Genomic DNA, 25,468 nt, shown 5'->3' with positions numbered 1-25,468 from the left:
TACATTTTGTCATATTTTATATATTCATAGTTTCCCAATCCATTCATGTTGCATGAGGCTCTGTTTCTTTTGTTCATAAGCCCAGTTTGCACTACACTCTTTAAAATTTTATTAATTTTATTAACAAATGTACTCTTTTTTGGACTTTTTTTTAATATTCTGTGAGTTTAACATGAGTTTTCTATCAATAAGCAAATATCTTTCGAAATTAAAATTGCGGCCATTTAATATTTGTCAAATTAGAGAATGAAGATAAGGCAATTTTCCATGTGCAGGGTATTTTTGATAGCTGCGAATAGCTATTTAATATGATATAAAAGCTGGAAGCAAGAGCTGTTATTTAATCTGAGAATAATTCAACATAAATTGTCTGAGATATATAAAAAAAAAGAAAATTTGATGCATTAACTGCTGGCCAATTAGAAGACGTAATGGGGACATATTAATTTGTCCTGTGAGTAATACACCTTAGAGAATAGTGTCTAAGGCAGGAAATACAACTTAATAATTACCTCTGTTTAAAAGTCCTAATTTTGAGGATAACCAGGTTTGAAGTAGCTTATCTAAATGAGTCTCTTGTTGTTTGCTAATGGGCCTGCAAAATTGACAATGCTGGCCCATCAGTCAACATTATTCAATATTGATTTCTTAGTCCCCAAGTAGTTTGCTCAGCTCTTAAACAATTCCCCACTTACCCACTACTTAAAACAGTCATATGAATTCACACATGCATTATACAAGCATTTTTTTTTAAATGTTTTTGTGCACAGTGAACAGTAAGTGAGAGGACTTCTGATGTGACCTAAATATTCAGCCAGAGTTTCGTACCCATCATCAATAATTAAGCTTCAGATTTCATTACAACAACAAAAAAAGATAAAGTTTTTATCCACTGACAAAAAATTTTAATTAAATATTAGCTGATTCTATGAGATGCGTTTCTGACTTAAAAATGTATAAAATATATTATGTAGTGGATTTTGTATAAAAGCAGTCTCTATGTGAAGAATTTAAATTTATAAGAGATCTATTGTGAATTTCCTCACTGAGAGATGAATAAAAAAAAAACAATCAGTCTATTTATAGAAACATAAAAATATATTCCAGCACCTAGCAAAAACATAAAGGGTTACAGACGCAAATATGTTGTGAGTATTTATATATATATATATATATATATATATATATATATATATAATGCTTGTATATAAAATATAAAAAAACAGGTTATTGCACAGGGTTTTAAATAGTAATTGCTCATTAGATATTTTTAAATGCACAAACTCTCTATGTTCTTCTCTCATTTGATGTTGCTCCAGTGCTGGCTCACAGGATTTTCCTTTTCATATTATCATTTCAAAGTAATAGCAGAAATCAGCAGCATTTTAGATCAGGGTCGCAAATGAAAAGCTTCCCTCTTTGCCTGCTGAATGGTCCAAATCAATGTTGATTAATGTGCTGAGGTCAGTCACTGCAGGAGGAAACCGCCATTATCTCTGATTCTGCATGTGTGAATATCTGAATGGAGGTGGAATCAGAAGGAGGCAATCAGTGTTAATCACAATGAAAGGGCACACACTTTGATCCCCCCCCCCCTTACCCTTTGTTTATCTAAAGCAATATTTAGCTTCTTTTCAAGGTATATGCTTCTATTACAACAGTTTCACACAGCAAAAAGGTTCTGTTTTGTTTTTCACTAAGGGTTCTTTTTCATTTCTAATTTATTATTCATCTTTTATATTGTCAGATTAATACCTAAATCAAAATTTTCAGCTAAAATTTCTGTATGTACACAAAATATCAAGCCCAAATTGTTCCATACTGCTGGTAAATTTAGATTTAGATTATGTTTATTCAACCAAGGGTTGTTTATAAAAATGAAAAGAGACAGCAATCTCTTTAAAGATAATTATACATTTTCCAAGGAGTTTTTGGAAACTTTTTACCTGTTTTCATCTAAATGAAAAATTAAAAATGGTCTAATAATTGCACTATATTGATCTCAGACTGAAGAAATTTACCTCTGCATTTAACCCATCCCCTTGGGGAGCAGTGGGCTGCCATTGTGGGGCACCCTGAGAGCAGTGTGGGGTTAAGGATCTTTGTCAGAGACCCAGAATGGCAGTCTGTGGAAGTGAGGCTCGAACTCAAAACCACAGAATTCCAAGCTCTCTGCCCTAACCACTAGCCCACCACTCCCCACTGTTATCAATTGTAGACTTCCAAAAAATCTATATAAAAAAAGATCTTGGAATTACAAGTGATTATTCTAAAAATTGCCAGACAGATTTTTGTATGTCTGCATTTGTGTTTACATGTTTTTCTTTTGCAATGAGCTGCAAGTCTATAATGTTCAAGATCTCCTTACCTCAACTATAATATTCAACAGCTCTGTCCACAGATTTCAATCAGGTTCATGTTAGGATTCTCTCTGGGTTAGCTTAAAATAAATACTACTTCCAGTAAATAAAAAAAAAGGTTGTTTGATACAAATAAATATTTTAGGGGTGTGAATGGTGTACAGCTTAAGCACGGGTTATAAAGACTTTAAATTGAACACATTTTAACAATTCGTTTTCGGGTAAATGTATTAATAAACACTGAGGTTGAGAATAATATACTAAAATCAGCTTATCATAAAGAAATATTTCATTTTTAGACAGCGTTTCTGAAAACAGATGCACTATTTAAAAAGAAACAAACACAAACAATGCTTTCAAGATTGGCAAAACCAGACTGAAATATTTGGGACTTAAACAAATGCATTTTTAACAGCAGGCACTTTGTGTGCCTCCAATAAGACTGTTATTTTCAGCCATCATCTGTGACCCTGTATGTTGCATCAATCATCCTTCAGTTGACAAGATCTTTCGTTAACCAAATTGGCCATGGCACTGAACAAGCAGCCTTCGAACTAGATAATAAAAGTGAAACATGAGAGTTCGGGGGTGCTTTTGTCCCACCACTTCTCAGATGAGAGAAAAAGCATGCAGGATACTGAAACCCGGGTGAGCCTCATTAGATACCAGTGTCGACTTAGCCTGCCTGTCGTTTGGTTAACATTTATTCCTGTTCATGTGTTTCAGAACTCAGATTCACTTCACAGTGGCCATTGATTTCACTGCATCAAACGGTGAGTGTTTTGACTGCAGTTACCCTGCTCTGCTTTCATTTATCATCAGATGTCTGACTGTCATACTGCTGGAGTTTTATCTCTGCTTCTGATCTTTGCTTTCGAAATAGTTGCCTTTATTAGTTGTGGTTTATGTGTAAAACACAGTCTCATACTCGCTAAAACATGTTTATACATTATGTTATATTCTTATTTCCATATGTGTATCAGTGGAATTGTATGCAATGTACAACACATAGTTGTGCATAATTCTGCAGCAAATGGAAAACTATTTTCATTCAAATGCTGTTTTACAGTTTGAAATCTGAAAAGTGTGGCCTCTTTACACAAATGGATGGCCTTACTTCTCCACTTACACTAGACACTAACACCTTTTAGTGTCTCTGGTGGCATTTTTTGATAATCAAATGCAATAATATACTTTAAACACATCAGTCTAACATTACTTTTTTTCTATCTAAAAAGATTTTTTGGGAGTCAACTACATGCTGAGTGTTGTTGTCCTGCTAGTAGGGGAGCTTCAGGCACAGTATAAGGCACAGGTGATAAATTCCAGCCTTCGAGGGATGCTGTCCTGCAGCTTTTAGATGTGTTGCTACTTCAATACACTTTAGTCTGATAATCAGATCAAGAGCATGACTGGAGAGCTTGAATGAATACTGAGGGATTAAGTGATTTCTATCAGGTGTGTTGGACCAAGGTTATCTAAAAGTTGCAGGATACCGGCCCTCAAGAACTTGAGTTTAACACCCTAGAGCTAAAGCTGCAAACAGGTTGCTTACAAGACAGCCTTGTGTTTTGCTTCATCTTTCTTCCCAAACACTATTAACAGCTTCCCTTTCCTTTGTAAAGAAAGTCACCACCATAGCCTGATGCTACCACCACCGTGTGTCATGATGGGGATGATGTGTTTAGAGCCATGTCATGATCCACTAGTGTCTGTCTCTCATTTCTTTTGTCCTTCTTTTCTGATCATACAAGTCTTTTCTGATTTGCTATTGTAAATCGATACCTTTTTATTTAGTTTCTCTTTATTCTTTCTTCTGCATTTTGGTTTTATGCTCTTATAACATTGTCAGAGCTCCTTCTTCTCTTTCCAAATTGTTTTGTGTCTTAGTTCTAGCTGCCTTTGTATTAATAATGTATCTTCTCTCAGATTTCCAGCTCTGATTCTGCCATAGCTGTCAGTGTTCTTATAAATTAGCTCACTTAGTTCCTTTAAAATGCTCCACTCTTCCCTCGGTGTATAAGCTCCCTGATTTGCATTATTTGTTGCTGGATTCTACTGTCCCTTAAATCCACCTATTATGTCCTTTTCTCTTCTATAATAATCTGACTTCTGAAGGCAGCTGGATGCTCTGGGTTTCATTTAACAGCATTAGAGTGCAGAAGGCAGAATGCAAATGCACATCAATTTTTTTTTGGGGGGGGGTTAAAGAAAGGATAGCTACATGTAATTTTCCATCTACTTGACAATCACTTTGAATTATTGGTCAGTGACAAAAAAATCTTTAAATTTATACAAAACATATGACAAAAGCCTAAAGTGTTGTGACTATTTAAAAATCTATCATATTTGATTATTTTTACTTAATAACATTTCCCACTATGAGATAAAATTCAAGCCCCTGATTTTGCTTCTGCATCAGAATCCCATCAGAAGTTGCCATAATTACTGATTTTTAGTGTTTTTGTGTGGATATTGCAAGCATACACCTGGGCACAATAGATGTTCCATGAGTGTCGGGTAATGAAGCCTTGCCTCTGCCAAAGTCCCGGTTTTAATAATATTAAGCATTTGGAAAAATCTGTATTTGACAAAGACTTGGCATAAAATCTGTCATAGTTGTTACACATTTGTTTAAAGCTTTTATGAAAGCAGCTAATGAGTATTACAAATTGTATTATATTTATCTCTTTAAGTAGCTAAGAGTAGTTATCTGGAGACAGTTATGATCAGCAAAAAAAAAAATAAAAATCCAGAACATTTACAAAAGCCTACATTTGTACAGTAGGTTCTATGTCTGTTACTCCCACTCAAAAGCCATTGTATCTTTGCACAATCCCCTTCTCTATCCACAAAAATAAACCAGGTGGTTTCATTGCTGGATTTCACTCAATTCATCCTTTTTCCTCGTGCAGCTGTCAGTTTGCATTCAGCCTGCTGATGTGCATCACTGACTCAGACTTTTCTTCTCTCCAAAGGAAATCCATCACAGTCCACTTCGCTACACTACATGAACCCTTATCAGATGAATGCCTATGCCATGGCTCTAAAGGCTGTGGGAGAGATCATTCAGGACTATGACAGTGATAAGATGTTCCCTGCACTGGGATTCGGTGCTAAGCTCCCACCTGATGGGAGGGTGTCTCATGAGTTTCCACTGGTGAGTAAACTGTGAGATTATTTTAGACCGTATCACCTGGAGTAATTGTGAATCAGTATGAAGGTAATTTTGATCCTCATATTTCAGCTGAGATCATGAGTCTAATTTAGAATGTGTTTATGTGCAGCATGAATGTATGTTTTCTGACATGAGTGAAACTACTTGTGCCTGGCAAACATAACTCAGAAGGAATTTCAATCCCTTTATAGTGCAAATTAGGTTCTGTAGGGCTGAAGGATTCTTAAATCAATTTAGTTTCTCTCAGCCAGCTAATGCACTTGGCGGCTGCACAGTACAGCCTAATGAGGAGTGTGTCTACAGGGTAATGTCTGCATCACTCCATGCCGCCATTAAAATTTGCAAATTAAGATTCATCTCACCATATAATTGAAGCCTCATTTCTCTTCTTGCTGTAGTCACAGAAGTGGGCGTAAAAGTAAAGTTACAATCCTTTATGGAACATTTGATACAGTGTCATGGCTTGAAATTTGCCCCGCGGTCAAGGAAGATAGCATTTGAAGCAAGGTTTGACAAGCTGATCTCTGGTGATATCTCTTTTTTTCTTTCCCCCAAAAATGTCACTCTGCCCCTCAGAGTCTGGCCTACAGTTTTAATGGAGCATGGAGCATAATTCTTAAGGGGAAAAAAAGAACTCTAAAACACTGACAGATTTAAGGTTACATTTTAGACAGGGGTTGTTCTTTTAAACATAAAGCTTCTTTATTCAGTAGTTTAAGCTCTAGGTAACAAGATACTCCGCTAGTTTAAACACTCTCGGTTCTCAGCTCCTCCTGGTTGTTCTATTCTCAGTGGGGTGTAGTTGTCGAAGAGAGAGACAGGAAAAAAATCTATAACATCCTTGTAAAAGGGTATAGTGTTACTGGTCAGAGTCTATAGGGAAAGCTGGGCAGGAGAGCAAAGAGATCATTCTTAATGAAGTGCTCTTGAGAATTGAGAACCTTTGGACTGTTGAGAAAATTTACATTACAGCTGCACAGCGAACTTTCAGCAAGCACCAAGGACATAAGTCAGGTCACTTTTGTCAATCTTGTTAGTGGTCAAATTGTATTTTGTCGTTATACATTTGTTTTGGTTTTTATGTATTTTTAGAAATGGACTGAAAGATCAGAAAGATAACTCTACACCCCACTCCCTAGTTAGGTGCATTATTTTGGTTGTTTGGTCTTATCATGCTTCACTTTGTGTTTAGGTTGATATACATCGATTTTATTCTTCCCTGATGGTATCATATTCTTCTACATATTTGCATGATATATAGAGAATTATGATTAAGGCTTTCCTCTTAGAGGAGCATTCATCTTTCCATCCTTAAAAGCCATATGTTTGATATATGCAGCCATTACGTGTCCTTTGTTAGTCCTTTCCACCTAAGTTATGATTACTGCAACTCTTTCAGAGTTTTCTTGTCTGCCTTTCAGTTTCTATGGAAGATCTGATTACACTGAGCTTGAAGCACACCAGTGAGAGGATATTTAGCAGGTAGCTTAGGCTCCAGATATATGTGCTGTAGGAACTGAGTTGAATTTGTTAATTCTGCCCATGTAAGCAAATGTGCAATATAGATGAAAGGAATTTGATCTGATTAAAAGTCTGTCAGTATTGTATACTATAGGAATTGTTAGCATTAGTTTCTTACTTTCTAATCTTACAGCTTTATACCACATGCATTTATTTATTTATTTATTTTTGCTGTAAAGCTCTTGTTTTGTTTCTTTCAGAATGGCAATGTTGAGAACCCGTACTGTAATGGTATCGAGGGGATTCTTGAAGCTTACCATCAAAGCCTTAAGACGGTTCAGCTGTATGGACCCACCAACTTCGCTCCTGTTGTTAATCATGTGGCAAGGTATGAACACAAAGATCTCCTGCTGTGAATAAATCTGAGCGCAGTTACTTACTCTTTGGAAGTCAGTCTGTAAATAAGGTATCTACAGCACCAGATATTTTAAGCCTATGTGGAGGTTTTCTCTCAGAACTAATGAGGGGAAAACAGTCAGCTGCAAAGCAAAGATGAAAAAAATGAAAATTAGGCACATATGAGGGCAGATGTATAAGAGTACTCACTACTTTATTATTATACATATAAAATGATAAAAGGGGGAAGGAAAGGTCACATGAGCTACAGATATATTATTTCATGTCATGTCATCTTTCTAGAAGTGTTGATAACTTGACCTATTCAATAAAGGAGTTAGTGTAAATGCGGAACATGATGTAATTTCACATAATGATATAAATGTCCATGGGTCACAAGGCAGCAAATTAATACACCAGCCATCTCTAACATCTTAGTTGTAGCTTATTAAATACAAAGCACAGGTGGTTCGTTAAAGGTCCTGTTTTAATTAAAATATTTGTGTTAATATATAATATGTAAATAACTCCATATTGTATCTTCATCTGATACATAGAGATTTTGTTTATCATTACAGAATCATGGGTTTATATATTAAAATGTAGGTTCATAGCAGTGACGTGCGGTGAGGTTCATAGCTGGTGAGGCACTGACGTCATCAGAATCAGATTTGCAAATAGATGCATAGATTGACAGCAGTTTACAGGTTATGTTTCACTTCTGCATCCTTACACATACAAACTGTAGCTCACAAAACACACATTTCCTTAAAAAACAAAACAAAATAAATGTTATTACTGTCTTACCTTTACTTATAAATGAATAGAAGTCCTCCTTATCTTCCTTCAGTTTTAAAAGTCTCTCTGTCTCAATGGAGATCACTGCCAGGGAAGAAAGCCTTCCTTGATCCGTCCTGTTCCTGCCTTATGTTTTCAGTCTCTTGAGCACCCCCTGCCATGAGGCAAGAGAACTGCCTGCCTCACCTCGAACTTGTTCTCTGCCGTTTATAATCGCTCATTACACGAAACACGTTACACAAACACAGTTGGTGACAAAAAGCTCTGTACATTATATACATAAGCCAAATTATTAGAAATAAGTTCACATATTACATTTGTTTAAACCATTTTATTGACGCCGTACAGCAACATGCTCTCTCCGCTTTGCAGCCAGCGCAGAGCCAGGGGTTGCGCAATCCAAGGTGAGGCAGAGCTCGCTGCTGCCTCACCGGCATCGCTTCCAAGCATTTGAATGGGAAAATAAGAAAATTCAGCGATTTTGAACAAATAAAAATCGAAATTGGTGAAGCTACATGAAAAATGAATATTTTTTAGTACAAACCACCGGATGAATATAACAATTTAAATTACTTTATGATTATATATTTTCTTTCTTTCCATGATGGCTGGTGAGGCACTGCCTCACCTGCCTCCCCTGACCGCACGTCACTGGTTCATAGAAATACTAAACATTACAGAATCTGTTCTCAATGATTTCATAATTCATCAGTCCTTTCTAGAGTTCTGACCTCAGAAGTGTAAATTAAGGTCGACTTGGAACCAATTATAACTTATCTTAGTTTTAAACCATCATTTTCACTTCCCTCCATTTGACTTTTTTTTTTCTCTCCTTTTCTATTACAATTAAAGAACTCTTTTATCAGCATGTTGGGAGATGTCGTATTACTTTAGACCAAATCTTAAACTAAACAGCTAAATCTGTTGGAGAACAACTTTTTTTCAATTACTATATTAACAGTGACTTGTGGACAGACTTTAAAATCTAATAGATTCTAAAGTTTGGCCGTAAATAGGTTGCTGTTGTCTAAAAACTTGGTGCACAATGTTGCATCACAGTGAAATGGTTGGGTCTGTAAGGACAAGGACTAAACTCCTCCTTCCTCATCCTAAAGGTTTATATTAAAATTGGGGATTAAAACAGGGACCTTTAGTTGCAGCTATAACAACAGACATTCTGGCAATAACCTATAGAGCATAGCTCCTAGAAGCTTTAGTCTACAATTAAAGCTCTGAACATGCCCTATTTAGGTTGCATGTCTCAACATCACAACATACTTTAAATGTTAGAGGTCCATGTAACATGTAGCATATTATTTTACTGACTTGTTCAGTATATTAGGGCTCTCCAGGATCCAATTCAATTGAAGGCAATGATTAGTTTTACAGCTAAGGATCCATCTTCACCTTAGCATTCAAGGCAAAACACAAAAGACGTTTGTGATTGTTACAAAACTGATCAATAAACCTCTGGCACAAGGTTGCTCTATGCAAGATTTACAGTATGAACGACTTTCTGCTATCTCAACTTTTTTTTAGAAAGATCCTACATATAGCACAGAAGTTTATCATACAAGTCTTTTTAAGAGAGATCTACTGTAAAATATAGCACAGAAGTTTATTAACAAAACATCAAATATTTACTTTTGGGAAGCTGTTTCTCCCAATTGCCTCTCTCTAATTAGCATCCCTCGGTCCTTCTCCTCGCCTTTCACCTAGTTTGCATGAGACCCAATCCCAATGTTTTTCCCTGGAGACTTTTGAGATGGAGGATGCTTCCTGTAACATTTGCAGGCGTAGCCTAGCTGTGCCGCAGGAGCCACCAACAGGCCACAAATCAGACACTCAGTGCTGGGACTATTCTCCAAGGCATGACTCTAGGTGTCCTGGTGTCTTCCATTTAATTAACATAGGTATATCCCTTTGGATCTGACCCCCTACCCGAAGGTTAATTCACTGAAGACTCAAGTCAGGATGATATTGGTTTGAGGATAACAGGAGTACTCAAAGCAGTTAAACATGAGATAAAGCAAATGGTCATGAGAAAAAACAGCAACTCATAATAGCAGCTAACAAAAACTGCACTGCATCACAGGCCAACAAAAATCAGACAGATGTTATGTTTAATATTCCAACAACTCGCTCCAACAATGAACAGTATCAATATTAAAGTGTGAGGAACATTTGGCTTGTTTAAGAAAGGAGCTATTTTTAATATCAAACAAAAACTGCACTAAAATCGATCATATACTCAACTATAAAAAATTAGGTATTGTCAATACAGAAAACAGAACTGACAGGGCTAAAAAAAAAAATCAAGGCTAAACTACGGTGGCTGAGAAGTGCAAAACACATTTACAATTCAAAAACACATTAACAAATAAAAAACAAAATAACATTTGAAGAAACAAAATTATATTTTGTGAAACAAATGTATTTTTGAAAAAAAAGTTTAAATTTTTAAAAACAAATTTACATTTTAGCAAACAAATTTACATTAACAAATAAACAAAATAACATTTGAAGAAACAAAATTATATTTTATGAAACAAATGTATTTTTGAAAAAAAAGTTTAAATTTTTAAAAACACATTTACAATTCAAAAACACATTAACAAATAAAAAACAAAATAACATTTGAAGAAACAAAATTATATTTTATGAAACAATTTATTTTTGAAAAAAAAAGTTTAAATTTTTAAAAACACATTTACATTTAAGGAAACAAATTCACATTTTAAATAAGTTAGATTTTAGGTGAGAGAAAGTTTCATTTTAGAGAAAAAAAATACATTATAGGGAAACAAATTTACATCTAAAAAAAAATTGACCGTTCGGAAACACTTGTACAAGTGCAAAGACAAAACTGCAAGTGGCAAAACACATTTACATAGCCAAAAACAAATTAACAAAAGACGGCTACACGGAAAGGGAATGTCCCCGTGGCCGGATGTGACGTCACGATTACCCTGACTTGTAGTACAAACAGCTCAATCTGTAGTCCTCCTGCTTCACGTGAAACGTCAGCGGCGATTTTAGATGGAAAGAATTGCACTGAAGCTGTTTTTCTTAAGTTTACGCTAACCGAACAATGTTTTCAGCCAATTTACACCATTTTGTTCTTCGTGCGGACGGTCTCTGGAACTTTTACGGGACACGGTACAAGGTGGCAGGACCAAGCAGCAGGGCCGAGCTCAATTCGTGGCAGTGGCTGCGGCTGCGGCAGAGCCTGCCATCGGAGAGGCCGATGGTGGCCGCTGCCGGCAGAGACTGACATCGGAGAGGCCGATGGTGGCCGCTGCCGGCCGAGGCCACTTATTCGCAGATAAAGTACTCCGTTCCATCAAGTAAATGTGACATTATAAAAGTTTTAATGCAGTTTATTAAGCACTAACATCACAATAAAAAGAAACCCATAAAGAATACATTTTAATACAGGTTATTAAAGGAATAGTACACCCAAAACATGATTAGCCTTCATTTTCTACTCACCCCCATGCTGAACAACACTCTGGAGTACTTTTTTGATATCTCAAATGCATCTGGAGATCTGGGAGGCTTCTTGCTGTCTGCTGACATTCAAATGATGGAGGTCTATGGTGACCGAGACAGAAAGATCCATAAAAGTCCACAAAAAACGTGTCAATATTCCTCCATACTGCTCGTCCAATGTATTCCAAGTGTCCTGAGTGGGTAGCATCCAGAATTTACTCGAAACGAAGTCATTTAGAATGTTTTTAGAGCATAAACAGTAGTGTATAGGATTTCCTGAAAGCGCGCACATGCGCGCTCATGACGCTACGGAAGCCGGCAGACCAAACCAGATGAAAGTGCACATTCAGCGTCTGCTCTGCCAATAATGCAAGCGTAGAAGAAGAAATGTGCTGTTTACCTGTGCAAAGAAAGAAACAACGAAAGAAAAATGTCTGAGGACTTCAGTGTTGAGGAAGAGCATGAGTTCTTTGCCGAGCTGAATGCGCTGGTTTGGTCTGCCTTTCTGTCACTGGGACATTCCCTTTCCGTGTAGCCGTCTTTTGTTAATTTGTTTTTGGCTATGTAAATGTGTTTTGCCACTTGAAGTTTTGTCTTTGCACTTGTACAAGTGTTTCCGAACGGTCAATTTTTTTTTAGATGTAAATTTGTTTCCCTATAATGTATTTTTTTTCTCTAAAATGAAACTTTCTCTCACCTAAAATCTAACTTATTTAAAATGTGAATTTGTTTCCTTAAATGTAAATGTGTTTTTAAAAATTTAAACTTTTTTTTTTTCAAAAATAAATTGTTTCATAAAATATAATTTTGTTTCTTCAAATATTATTTTGTTTTTTATTTGTTAATGTGTTTTTGAATTTTAAATGTGTTTTTAAAAATGTAAACTTTTTTTTTCAAAAATACATTTGTTTCATAATATATAATTTTGTTTCTTCAAATGTTATTTTGTTTATTTTTTATGTAAATTTGTTTGCTAAAATGTAAATGTGTTTTTAAAAATTGTAACTTTTTTTTCAAAAATAAATTGTTTCATAAAATATAATTTTGTTTCTTCAAATGTTATTTTGTTTTTTATTTGTTAATGTGTTTTTGAATTGTAAATGTGTTTTGCACTTCTCAGCCACCGTACTAAACCTTATAGGAACAACTTTCCTTAAAGGCCATGCTATCTTATTTTTTAAACACAAAAATAAATACATTAAAACAGCCCAGAAGGCTTTTATACATATTGAAATGTCAGATTATGATTGTTTACAGTCTTAGTTTAAAGCTAATGAAATTTACCTAAAAGTTGTACAGTTAAAACTTTTTTTTTCTTCTCAGAGGCCAATATGTGTAGAAATTAGTGGAATAAAAAAAAAAAAAAAACTTTAATGATGATGTGACAGGAATAAAGAATAACGAAACCCTGCAGATGAAGTACAAACCGCCATTTAAAAACCAGAAAGGAAACAATGACTTCTTATTGTACATGGGCAGACTACGGCTGTCACATCTGTTCCAGAAGGACATATATTTTTTTGTGGCTGGTTAAAGCAGCTTATGATGTTAAGGGCTTATATAACACTGATGTATGATACATACTGGTTATTAGATATAAACCTGGGGGATTAATGGTTCATACTTTTAATCTTCTCATTCTCTGTTTGATAAATGTAGGAATCTGTGTTTGGCTTTGCACCTAAAAGTGGGAAGGATCTTAAACTTATAATAAAGTTGAAGAGGTTAAATGTCTCTTCAATCTCTAAACACTGTCATCGCTCAGGCTGCTCCCAGCTGCACACTGTGATTAAAATGCCAGCATCTTGCAGTCACATTTGTCATGCTGGTGTAAAGGGTGTGGTAAAACGTAAGGGCTCACCTTTGACCTATCCTTGGCACCTGCAGTGATCCTGTTTGTCATCTTCCTCCTCTGGCTCATCAAAGCTGGTGTTATTGGTGCTAGACAATCAATAGTGTTCTGAAAGAATAAGACTGCTGCGATTGCAAAAACTGCTTCATAAATTATTCATAGGGCAGCCAGCGATGGGCAATTGAAACTAGGACACTCTCACAGTGGTATCACTGATGGGTTCTCTAATGCTATCTGTAAAGACTTTTGAGAAGCTATACAGAATATTTTAGCATTTACCATGTTTATAATACATTAATGTGTCACTCAGTGCAGAGACATGTTTTCATCTTTTCTTAAAATATTTGACACTGCAGTTATTTCTCTGCAGCTCTTAGATGTTCACTTCGGTTGCTTCTGCCACTCTCAGCATTCAGTGCAGAGCCTTGCCCATGTGGCTTTTTAAACATTATTCAAACTCTACTTTATTCTGATGTGCCTCATGCTCTCCTCCTTATTCCCTTGACCCAGGTATGCAGCAGCTGTGCAGGATGGATCTCAGTATTTTGTCCTGCTCATCATTACAGATGGAGTAATATCAGACATGGCTCAGACCAAGGAGGCAATAGTGAATGTAAGTGCTTCTCTACACTACCTGGAGGATGTTGATGTCTTTCTGAGCATTCTGCTGCCTTATAATACACTGGCATTTCAGGTTCTTTTAGTTTATCTCATTGCAGCTTTCCGGCTTTTCTGTTACTCTGAGAATTTAAAAGCCAAATGGTAGATTCGGGAGATTTTTAGTATTTTTTTTCTGCACTCTGCTCAGCATTTATGGTTTAATATGCAATAATATGCATCTTTCTAACTGAAAACTAGTGCATGTTGACAACTTAAAATAGCTTTTATTTACATTTTTTGTTTGTTACTTAATTAATACATTCTGCATGTTTATTGTACCGTACAGCTGGTTTTGGTCTGATGTTTGTTCAGGAATAATCATCGTCCAGGTAAACCTTCCCAGCAACAGCACTCTGACCCCCAGCAGACTGGGTTTAAAGGGAATTTGCGACTGTTAATCAAACTTTTCGAACAGCCACACCTTCCTTTTAAGATCTTGTCTGCTGCTCTGCTCTCTGCTCAACCTGAACTCACTCACTGCTGCCAGGACCAGGATTCTCCCACTTCTGTCTACAGAGCTAAAGCCTGGATATCCTTTTGCATTCAGGCTTCGTTCTGCAGAGACAAATCACAAAGATTATTACAACACTTTTCTTCGTAGCACGTTTTTCAATGTTTGGGATATTTTAGGCTATACAAATGACAGTGACTGAAGCTGGTGACACACTGGTGTTAAATTTTCATTCAAGTGGGGCTAAATATGAAGATTTTATGAAACAGTAAGTTGTGTCATATTCATGACCCTCTTTTTAATGCAAAATTTTGAGTTTGAAATCTAGTTTCAGGTAAATTGTGCTTTTCTAAATTCAATAGCAATTTTAACGTTCAATGCACATTACAATAATCAGAATTATTCACCAATAGACTGGACCCTTAATTTCAGCTCCTTCACAAATTTAGCATGCCGTTCTTTAAAACCTAATCAAAATGGCCGCTCATTCCTACATTAAGTGTTATGTTCTTATCAAGTACTTTCTATAAATATTTGCTCATAATAAATGCATAGTTTTTAGTAGCTAAGGCTGTAAATGATGTCGATACGTTGTGACACTAATGCGATTCCAGCTGCTATTTGTTCATTTCTACACTTAATTTATAAAGCAGATCCCATTAAATACATGCAGCTGCAAACACAACCACAAAGTCCAGCACTTAGGAGCAATTTGCACCCATTTTTTATGTTAAGCTTCAGTTATATTGGTTCAGCAACAAAAACAGAGAAATGTTCCTCTTATCATTTAAACAACGCCTGAGCCCTGATAAAACGAGGCAGTGCCATAAGGTCTAATAATATCTGACTGAATCTCTTAGCAATGCATTACTTAATACATAAATCATCATGCTGAGTAAACAATGGAATGGCATATTCATTTGATTAATAAAGTAAGAGATAAAGAGATTATTTTTTTTTTAAATATACAATTTAGGATAAATACACTTTACCAATATAAACATGTTATCATATTTAAATCAACCAAGAAAAATTAAAACTGTGAAGGTGTATGTGGAATATTTCTTGTTTGACCTATTTAATCCACAAATCTTACCTAAAGTAAGGATATACGTATTTAAGGTTATGTGAAATTTCTGACCTTTTACTGTATAAGTAGATTTTTTTCATCCTTTGCCAAAAAGTAATAGCTTTCAACAGATAGAAGTAATCTATACTACCCAAAGAACCCAGCCTTTTTAAAACGCAAAATTTGGGCCAACTGTTTCAGGGTAGAATAGAGTAGATAGTGGGGGGGAGGGGGTTAACCACCATAGAACTACAGTAGAGTCTCTGCAGTTTGTCAAATCCAATTTAATTTACTTAAAATCATTGAATAAAAGCAACAAATGTTAAAACAGAGGAATTGAATGCTAATTTAAATTCAAATTTAGATTAAATTTTTGATTTTGTATGTTATGTTAAAGAAGCAAAAAATTAATTCAATAAAAATCTATGATAAAAACAAGCTTTAAAAAAAACCTTTTTAGAGCTGTTTTAAAGAAGCCAGCAGTTTCTGCACATATGAGTTTTTTGCTGATTCTTAATTCAATTGATCAATCCTTCATATAGGTTTTCATTTCAAGCTAGGTTTCAAGAGCTCCATCTGATCTAGGAGTATAATCTACCAACAAAGATTTCCGTATTCTTCTCTTCTTCAAAAGAGATTACTTATTTCTGTAAAATCTTATTTTGATTCATCAAGCTTTTTTATACTAATTACAGCTGGTTCTTTTATCACAATTCGGACATCTTGAGATTCTTCTTGTGGTCTTCGATTGTGAGAGTCTAAATTCATGTTGGAGTGAGGTCCCCTGAGTGACTTTACAGTACAAGCAAAGTAACAAATGGTGTAGACTGAATAATTCAGCTCTGAAAAGAGGATTTGATCTGGCATTTATAGGTATAGTATGTGCCTGTGGGATCTTAAGGGAAAAGGAGCAAACTGAATATGTATTTCTTGAGCAAGTGGGAAAGTTCTTGAGGAACGAATGAAGTGGAAAAGATAAAAATGGAAAAAGAGTTAGAGGGGGAAAATTGATAAAGACTGTGAAAGGGGTGGTCCTCTGCAGTCTATTTACTCCTATCTGTGACAGACCTCTCCCTTGGGGAGGTTTTTGCAGGAAGCCTGGCCTACTTTCACCCTGCAAATGCATTTTTACCACAAGCACATATCATTCATTCATGCCAGAGCTTTCATATATTGAGCATCAGTGCCGTGTTTTAAGTGCATGTAGCTCTGCACCACAAATCAGAATGATCCTTATTAAACCACAGTATTAAGATTTAATCCTTGTTTAGGGTTAAATGGAGTTAAATACAAAGCTACAATCGGGTGTTTCTAAAGTATACTGTGGTGCATTTCTGTCTGCTGACCTAATGAATAAGGCATATGAGACAGAGTGATATTTTCACATACACTCATGTACTTTATCTGCAGGACTGGGCTGTCTATATGTTTTCTTTTTTTGTCATTAAGTCTCACAACTTTTTTTTTTAAATCTATTTTTGACCTATTTATTTCATACCTGTTTGTAAACTGGACTTCTTACAGGGTTTTGCATTGCATCTAAATGATGTGTTTCCTCACTAAGCTTTGCAACTCAGTAAACTATGTGTTCTATGTTTACAAGTCAAAATGCACTAACATTTTGTCATACACCCACTGATTGCTGGTGCTTCTTTTGTTTTTATGACAGGGTGCAAAACTTCCGATGTCTATCATTATTGTTGGAGTTGGCCAAGCTGAGTTTGATGGTGAGAATTCAACGGAAATATTGTTGTTGTCATCCCTCTATTGCGCCTGTAATGGGCTTCATTCAACAAGCTCATGCTTTTTACAAACAGATATTTTCCACAAGTATCATTAACTAAAGTTTAATTACAATTTTCCCTTTCCTAACGACTCATCTAAAGAAAAAAAAGTGTTAATCTATTAATATCACAGCGTAATTGGGATTATATGATCAAAATATTTCCGTCTCTGTAGCAATGGTTGAGCTGGATGGCGATGATGTCAGAATCTCATCAAGAGGGAAGTTGGCAGAGCGAGACATTGTGCAGGTAAGTTATTTTTGTCATTTTCCTCTTACAGCAGATTCTTTTTCTATTGACCCAAAAGAATGGAAAAAAAAAAACATTTCTTTTTTCAAAATCTATACAGTACCTGAAGATGTAAATTTCATTTAGTGCATGTCATGTTACGTCCTCCTTTAACCTGACCACCTTAAATTAAATTTCTTCTGCTTATGTTCTTGTATATATCACAAGCTGAGTGACTTGGACTATATATTTTGAAGGGCTTTTCTAAGATAAAATGTCAACTTTTGCAGTCAAATCTCAAAATGGGAACAATAACTGACATTCAATTTACTTTTCATGTTTTCATTAGGCAAGCAGCATGCAGCCCAACGTTTGCTAAATATATAAATCAATTATGTCCTAAAAATTCATGCCATATTTCCAGTTTTGAGATATGTACTAAACATAAATATAAACTTAACTTTCTTCTTGGTAAATATTTTCTTGATCTTAACTAAAGTTTAAAGACTTTTTATACAGATGGCCTTTAAAAAGAATATTGTTCACAAATCTGTCCAAATCTGTATTGCTGAGCACTTCTACTTTGCTGATATAATCTATCCACCTCACAATGGTGGCAAATCAGGATACTGATTAGCATAAACAATTTATGCAACTGTCAGCAGCTATCTCTCAAGGTGGTGGTGTAGTAATGACAGTGTAGTTATGGGATGGTGTATGTTAAAAGAGAATGCCGTTTTTTTTATTGGCCCCTTGATTTTATGTTATTACATCATGTTCTAGTCACCCATATGAGCTTTGTGTCATTTGGAGCTGTTCAGAAGATATTTGGTTAGGTTATAACCAAGTAACGTGTTCCTATGGGCAACAGATTGAAGGCACAAACTATACTGTTCATAATTTATTCTTTATGGTACGCCAGCATTCATAACATGTAGGCCAATCACTGTCCCCCAAACATCCACGGTTATATTTGTTATATTTATATATTTTTTAAACAAAGTGGAGTGTGTATGATGGCCAATGTAAAAAAAAAAAATGTTGTTCCCCTTTAAAGGCAGTTTAAAGGCACGGACTAGTTTTTGGACACACCTGGTCACCAAAAAATTCTTATTTTAAAGCGACCAGCATAAGCTACTCCTGTGGAAGAATAGTGTTGTCTAAACAGCATAATTATATACTTCTTCTTATTCTAAGCAGGAAATGGTGATTCACTAAGTATTGTCCATTGGGAGAATGTGCGAAATGTCAGAGAAGACATAAGAGTCCTTTTATTTTCAAAATTTCATGACCCAGTACTCAAGGCGAGACCGACCGTGGGATACTTTAAAGCTTTTATTTAACATAGCAGAAGTGGAGCTGCAGATCTGCAGCGGCTGCGGCTAGGATGTCTATGACTGGAAACTCTGGTTTAACAGTTCAGTCTATCTCCAGAAAATTAGATAGGATCCAGCCAGTGGGCTGCCAAAAAAGATGCTGCGGGCAACGCCTAGAGTATACCAGATGCTGCGGAACAGGAACCAATCAGAACAGGAACAGGCTGGTTTAGGGTTCCAGGAATCCACAGATAGTTCAGGAAGAATGTTCAGACGGGAACCGGAAGGCTCAGTGCTTGAGAGGCAGAACAGGTCAGGATATCAGGACCACTACGAAATGCAAAAAACCCTCTCTCCCCTGGCCTTTGAGAACGAGAACATGAAGTAGAGCATCAATGATTAGGCCCCGATTGTTAGGACTGGGCCGTATATATAGAAGCAGGAGCAGGTGGATTAGATGAGCAGTATATGGAAACTGGGCAGAATTAGACAGGTGAAAGAAATGAGCATTAGGCCAGCCACTAGTGCCAAGATCATGACAGATTACATAATTTCATCAAAAATGTATGTAAAACATTAAAATAAGAATTCATTTTATTTTATTTTTTTTTTAAATGATGTGCCGTAGAATATGTTATGTTTCCATTTAGCAAAAAAAAGAAAAAAATATCAGGTAGATCTAAAACGGGTGCAAATTATTATTATCTATTATATACTGTATCTAAACATGGTTACGTACTCTCACAAAACTAAAAATATTTTAATATCACATTTTTCTATAAAATATTCACCATTCTCAGTTTTGTAATAGCTGGATGAAAATGTAACTTATTTTTCATATCTATTCATATCATATTTAGAAGAGAAATCATTTTCTCCTTTGTCTTCTAGTTTGTACCATTCAGAGACTACATGGACCGCACAGGTAACCACGTCCTTAGCATGGCACGCCTGGCCAAGGATGTTCTGGCTGAAATCCCCGATCAGCTGATCTCCTACATGAAGAGCAGAGCCATCAAACCCAACCCTGTCCCCCCACCTTACTCATCCTGTGAGCAGCGTGAGACTGAGTCTGTTTGATCTCTGCATACCACAAGGCACTGCCTTGAATGGGTCGCTTCACAGATTAATACAAATGATTCTTTGAGCACACAGTGGAGAGGCTTTGGGGCATTTTTACTCCAATGAAACACAATAAAACTCCACGATGAGTCGGAGTAGTAAGACAGCTGAAGAGGAACTTGTTGATAATCAGAATGTTTCATTCTTTGAGAGCGCTGAGAGGAGAGCAGTGCAGAGGGAAGTTTTAGGTGTTTGCTGTCAAACCTGTCAAAGTGGTGATGTAACGAAGAGTGAGTCTGTAGGAAAGGCCTTGTTGAAGGCTTACACATATTAGGATGTGCCAGTTTGTATTTTGTTAGTGATATTTTTCTGGAGTTTATGTGATAATCTAGCATAATCTTTTTTTTTTTTTTCAGGAGATTTTATTGGTTTTTGATTCAAATAAGAGGATAGAGGGAAGCACATACCAAGTAGTTTTCAAAATTACTTTTTGTGACCAGCATTAGAAAACAATCCCCATTTCTACTTTGATAAAGACTATACCATAAAAGCATGTGATCAAATCATCCAACAATATGGGAATACATTTTCTCTCATTAGGATTCTTTTTTATCGTGAGCTGTTACATAGTCTACGTAGTGAATATACAGATTTTCATTTCTTATATGTATTTTTAATCTTTATATAAACAAATGCACTAACTGTCAAAACAAAAGCACAAAGTCCTCATATTGTTTAGCTAAATACTTTTATTTTCGAAAATCATCTATAATAAAAATAATGAGAAGGATAACATTGCATTACGGCACAGCTTTAATATTCTCTTCTAGTATTTTAGACAAAATTATTATTTGGGAAATATTATGCTGAATATACTTATATATCAAACTATATTTTGCTTACCATAATGAGCGGGATGTTTACATGAAAATAACTACATAATTCCTAGCACAACCTCGTCTTTGCTATCTGTATGCAAAAAAGTCAATTGTATTGAAGTGACATTCTTTTCCCATCCTACTTGTATTTCTTACAATTATATTCCTACCATTATTTTTTTTTTTTTGTTATTTGGTAATTTGGCCTTTGAAGGATCCTTTATTCTTTAAATCTGATGTCAACTTTCTCCCATCATTTCTTCCTTAAATGTATTTAGATCTTGAGGAAGGCCATAACTATGAGAAATCATTTCCTAGTGGTAACTTGGTTTTAAGAGAGTACACGTGTATGTTTTTTTTTTATTCAACAAAAACAAGTATTACTGGGAGTATTAAACTAGGCCCCGTTTAAGCTTGACTGCACTCAGTCTGGGTCAGCTGTTTGTCTTTACTGTTTTTCATAACTTCACATGCAGTTGTTTTTCTCTTTATGTATTTTTCCATCTGCTATTGAAACGTCGTTATTTTACTTAGACAGCTGTTTTGTAGTATATCGTTAAAGTTCGTGCACCCCTTTTACACTTTTCTATCCCTTAGTTAGAAAATGTTAGACTCTTAAAGGCATGGATGAATCTTTAATTGCAGTAGCTTGACACTGAAGATTTTCTAACAATCCAACCTTTAACCCCAGATGTAATGATTTAGAGGGATGAGTATAGGATTTAGGCCTGCACACTGGGAAAGCTGATTGATTTTATTGTATGATGTAAGCCCACTCTTCATTGATTTGGTTATATGTTGATGAAAATACCCTGATTATAATTCAGTTGAGCAAGGTACTCAGGACTGTAAAAAACAGAGACAAACACTTTACCATAACAGATCCTCCATTATGCTCAGCAGTGTTCATGATCTTCTTTTTTAAACTATAGTTAAGTTATTTCACACTAAATCCACCTGGAGCTCATGCTGCCAATAGAATCAATGCAAATCTAATCTGACCAAAGTACACAGTTCAGATTAAGGCCCCATGAAAAAAGAAAAAAAAAACAGCAAACAAAGAAAAAGCTGATCTATGGTTGTTATACAGACCTACCAACACTAAGGCTGTGTCCGACTGTCCGCCCTAACCTCTATGTAGGGAACTATATAGTGGTTACGCCATTTTAAATGAGTGTCTGAATGTCTAGTGGATGAAAAAGTAGTGGACTCGAAATGTTCCCACAAAGCAGCTTGAAAAGTAGTGATCATCCATGGTCACTAGACAAGCAGATATATTCCGGAATGCTTTGTGAGGAGGGCTCTCATAGGATTTTAGGAGAGGAGATGGGATTTGTTTTTCGTGAGATTTGTTGTCACAGCGGCCCGCTGTCGCCTACGACTGTCGCTACCCGACATTGGTGACTAATAGCAATGATGCCGCAGGCACCGTGTGGCGAGGCAGAGTCACTTGACCAATGGGGAGTGGTAAGTAGATCATCGCTCCGAACGGCCAGTTAACTGACTTCATTATAAAGTCCACTATATAGTCCCGATCTATATAGCGATTGAAGGATCTAGGGGTTAGGGTGGACTTTCAAACAGAGCCTAAGATTACATTCCTTACCAAAATATTCCCTATGCGTTCACCTTCAATTTTTAATAATTTTCAGTAGATTTAAACCTCATCTTGGTTCTGCCAGTGATAGGGAAAATTTAGGCAGTTTGCTGAGTTGTGATGACATTGTTGGAAAACAATGTTTGGACACTCTGATTAGTTTAAACAAGCTAAATAAAACAAAAAAGTAATGTTTACAGGGTTTTATAAGAAATGTGAGGAGTGCCAATGAGCAACAGCTATTTTTTTTTTGTCCAACAACTTCTTAAAGGGGATTATTAACCCATTGAATGTACAAAAGGTGGATTTTATTTTTGGAGTGAGATTATGTCAATGCAGCAAAATATAAATACATACATACAAGTCTTTTTTACTCATATTTCCAGGGGTACCAATAATAATCATACATTTTGTTGTGACAGTTTAAACTTTAGTTCATTACATTATCTTTTAGAAGATACATTTTTATTTTCTTCTCCTCTTTCTCCCTATCACTACATGCTTTGACCCGGATGTGCCTACTGTATTAAAAACATATCCAAATTCAGTTTACCCAGGTGTTTAACATGTGCACAAAGAAACTGTTGGAGATGATTGGGACTGTTGCAGTGGCAGCTGTTTAGTCACTCTGTGTCCATCAGAATTCTGTATCTTTTATACCTGTTGCTCTTCCCTAATATTCTTTGAGGTAAATGCTAAGCCATGTTGTACACTTTTTAAAACCAAGAATTGTTTACAATTTAACTGTGGCTATTTACATTAATCACTTTTAGCATGGGTTTCATTAAGACGGTTTGTGCTATCACTTTTCTTTTCATCTTGTTTCTATTCAAGGTGTAATTGGATGAAAGTGGAGAACCAATGTTAACATGAGTTTATTGTGTTATCATAGAATATGACTATTTTAAGTTATCTACTGTATGTTAATGTAAAAAGTACTTATTTGCTGTTTCCTATTTGTTTTCTAAGTCCTGTTGCTCCGAAAGCTTTCACAGAGCTTTAAAGGTTTAATAAGTCTCCAGAAACTCAGTTTAGAGACACTAAACTCCGTAGTGTCAGTCCAGAACCTTTTTTTTCTTTTTAGATTAATGCACAATGATTATATTCTTTCCCTCAGAAGACGAAGCAGAGTTTAATCTGCTGCCAAAAATAATTGTGTTATCTGACCTTAAACAAGGCTGTGAAGTTGCATAAAACTCAGAAATGCCAGTATACCTCTAACGAAAGCCATTTATCACAAAATAAAACAATATCCACTTCAGAAATATAATATCTCAGAGAGTCATCATTTAACAGCTTCTACTGTGATAACTTATTTGCATTTCTTTTTTTTTTCCGTCTAAAACGACTTATTCCTAATAACGAGAAGAGTATTTCGCTGCGTGAAGCAAATAAATGAACATTAATATGCAGGTCGTAGTCTGTGAGAATAAAAGAGAAAAAAGAGCAGAAACCTTTGAAATAGAAGTAGTGCACTTTTCAGATAGAATTAATGGGTTTATTATGACAAGAAATCAGTTAAACTACAGAATCATTAAAGGTTTTTTTAATGAGCATCTTTTCTCAGATTATGAAAAGTTTTTTTTATTCTTTTCCCTGAGGCTCATGACTTCCCCACAGGGAAAAGAAATGAAAATTACCAAGGACACAGTGATCACTTATGCAATTGTGAAGCATTACTTTCTGAGTTATATTTTTTAGCAACAGAGCAATTTATTTTCTTTAGTGGAAGATGATTTAATTTTTTTTCACAGATCTTTGAGGCTGAACTCTAATTATGTACATAAATAAGCCCCGTATAAGGAATGTCCAGTGCCAACATGTGTTCAGTTGTTGAACTTTAGTCTCTGTACACAATGTGCATGTTTGTGCCAAAGTGGCAGGAAGTTTGGTGGTTTTTCCTTCATTTCACCTGATTACTGCATCTCCCACTGGCTTTATATGTGACATAGGGTGCTGTTTAGAGATAACAGCCTCTTCCAGCATGTTGCATCTATGCTTTCTTTCCATTCTTTTCCTATCGGATACACAATGAATGGGTTCTTCTTGCCACTGCTCCTGTTTTAACCCAGGTTGTTTACATACCTCTTTTGATCTCTGACTTGCATGCTGAAATAAAAATTTCCAAACCAAGTGTAAGACATGATACTGTCATCATACTGTGGTTTGTGAAATGCTTTGAAATGGACTGCCTTAACTGAAGATAAATAAACTATTGATAACTTTGGCAGAATGCGGGTTAGTGTTTTTCTTCAAATACCGGGGAAGCATTGAGTAAAAAAAAAAAAGTTTTTTCGATATGCCATTATGCAGACATGAGACAATAAAGTCATTTCCTATACCTGCTTATTTTCCGGGGGGACTAGTGCCAGTTTCTATCAATCAAGAGAAAAAAGGCAGGATAAACCCATGAGACGGCTACGGGAAAAAGAGACACACAACTATACAACATACAGTCACTCTTAAGAAAGAAAAATGCAAACAATTGCTCCACCATGACGCTCAAACAAGAACATGATAAATAATAAAAAAATAATAATAATTAAATATATATATATACAGATATGGTTGATACTCACAGTTGAAATGTTCATCAATAACAGAACATCTTGGATGATTTTACTTTACAGAAAACTTATGTTTTCTTAAAAATGAAATCATCATATAAGTCATAAAAGTAAAAAAAAATAAGACTAACTGGTCCGGGAGAATTGATAGGAAGACAATTGCAAAAAAAAACAAAACAAAAAAAACATTGTCTATCTATATACCACTAGCTGACAAAAATTATTACTTCAGAAAAAAACTCCAATGATACAGATCCCAGTTACTTGCATTTTAATCAGACTGTCATTTATTTGTAAAAATACTTCCTCCTCCACAAGA

At 35.5% G+C, this 25,468-nt stretch overlaps 1 protein-coding gene across 4 annotated transcripts in view; it reads left to right on the top strand.

Annotated features, from left to right (window-relative positions):
- Nucleotides 1-20,495, top strand: part of cpne5a (copine Va) — a 105,733-nt gene extending 85,238 nt beyond the window's left edge. For all 4 annotated transcript variants that reach the window (XM_038283088.1, XM_038283087.1, XM_038283090.1 and 1 more), the window contains 7 exons: nucleotides 3,087-3,133; nucleotides 5,339-5,520; nucleotides 7,260-7,387; nucleotides 14,048-14,150; nucleotides 17,387-17,444; nucleotides 17,677-17,750; nucleotides 19,937-20,495. In XM_038283088.1, the coding sequence (XP_038139016.1) occupies nucleotides 3,087-3,133; nucleotides 5,339-5,520; nucleotides 7,260-7,387; nucleotides 14,048-14,150; nucleotides 17,387-17,444; nucleotides 17,677-17,750; nucleotides 19,937-20,125 (781 nt within the window). In that variant the 3' untranslated portion in view covers nucleotides 20,126-20,495. The remainder of the gene's footprint in view (nucleotides 1-3,086; nucleotides 3,134-5,338; nucleotides 5,521-7,259; nucleotides 7,388-14,047; nucleotides 14,151-17,386; nucleotides 17,445-17,676; nucleotides 17,751-19,936) is intronic.
- The last annotated feature ends 4,973 nt before the right edge of the window (nucleotides 20,496-25,468 follow it).

Source organism: Cyprinodon tularosa, unplaced genomic scaffold, assembly GCF_016077235.1.
Source record: "Cyprinodon tularosa strain WSP-4 unplaced genomic scaffold, ASM1607723v1 ctg19, whole genome shotgun sequence".
Lineage (NCBI taxonomy): Eukaryota > Metazoa > Chordata > Actinopteri > Cyprinodontiformes > Cyprinodontidae > Cyprinodon > Cyprinodon tularosa.
The sequence above is the reverse complement of the archived record's forward strand: the minus strand, read 5'-3'. Positions and strand labels throughout refer to the sequence as shown.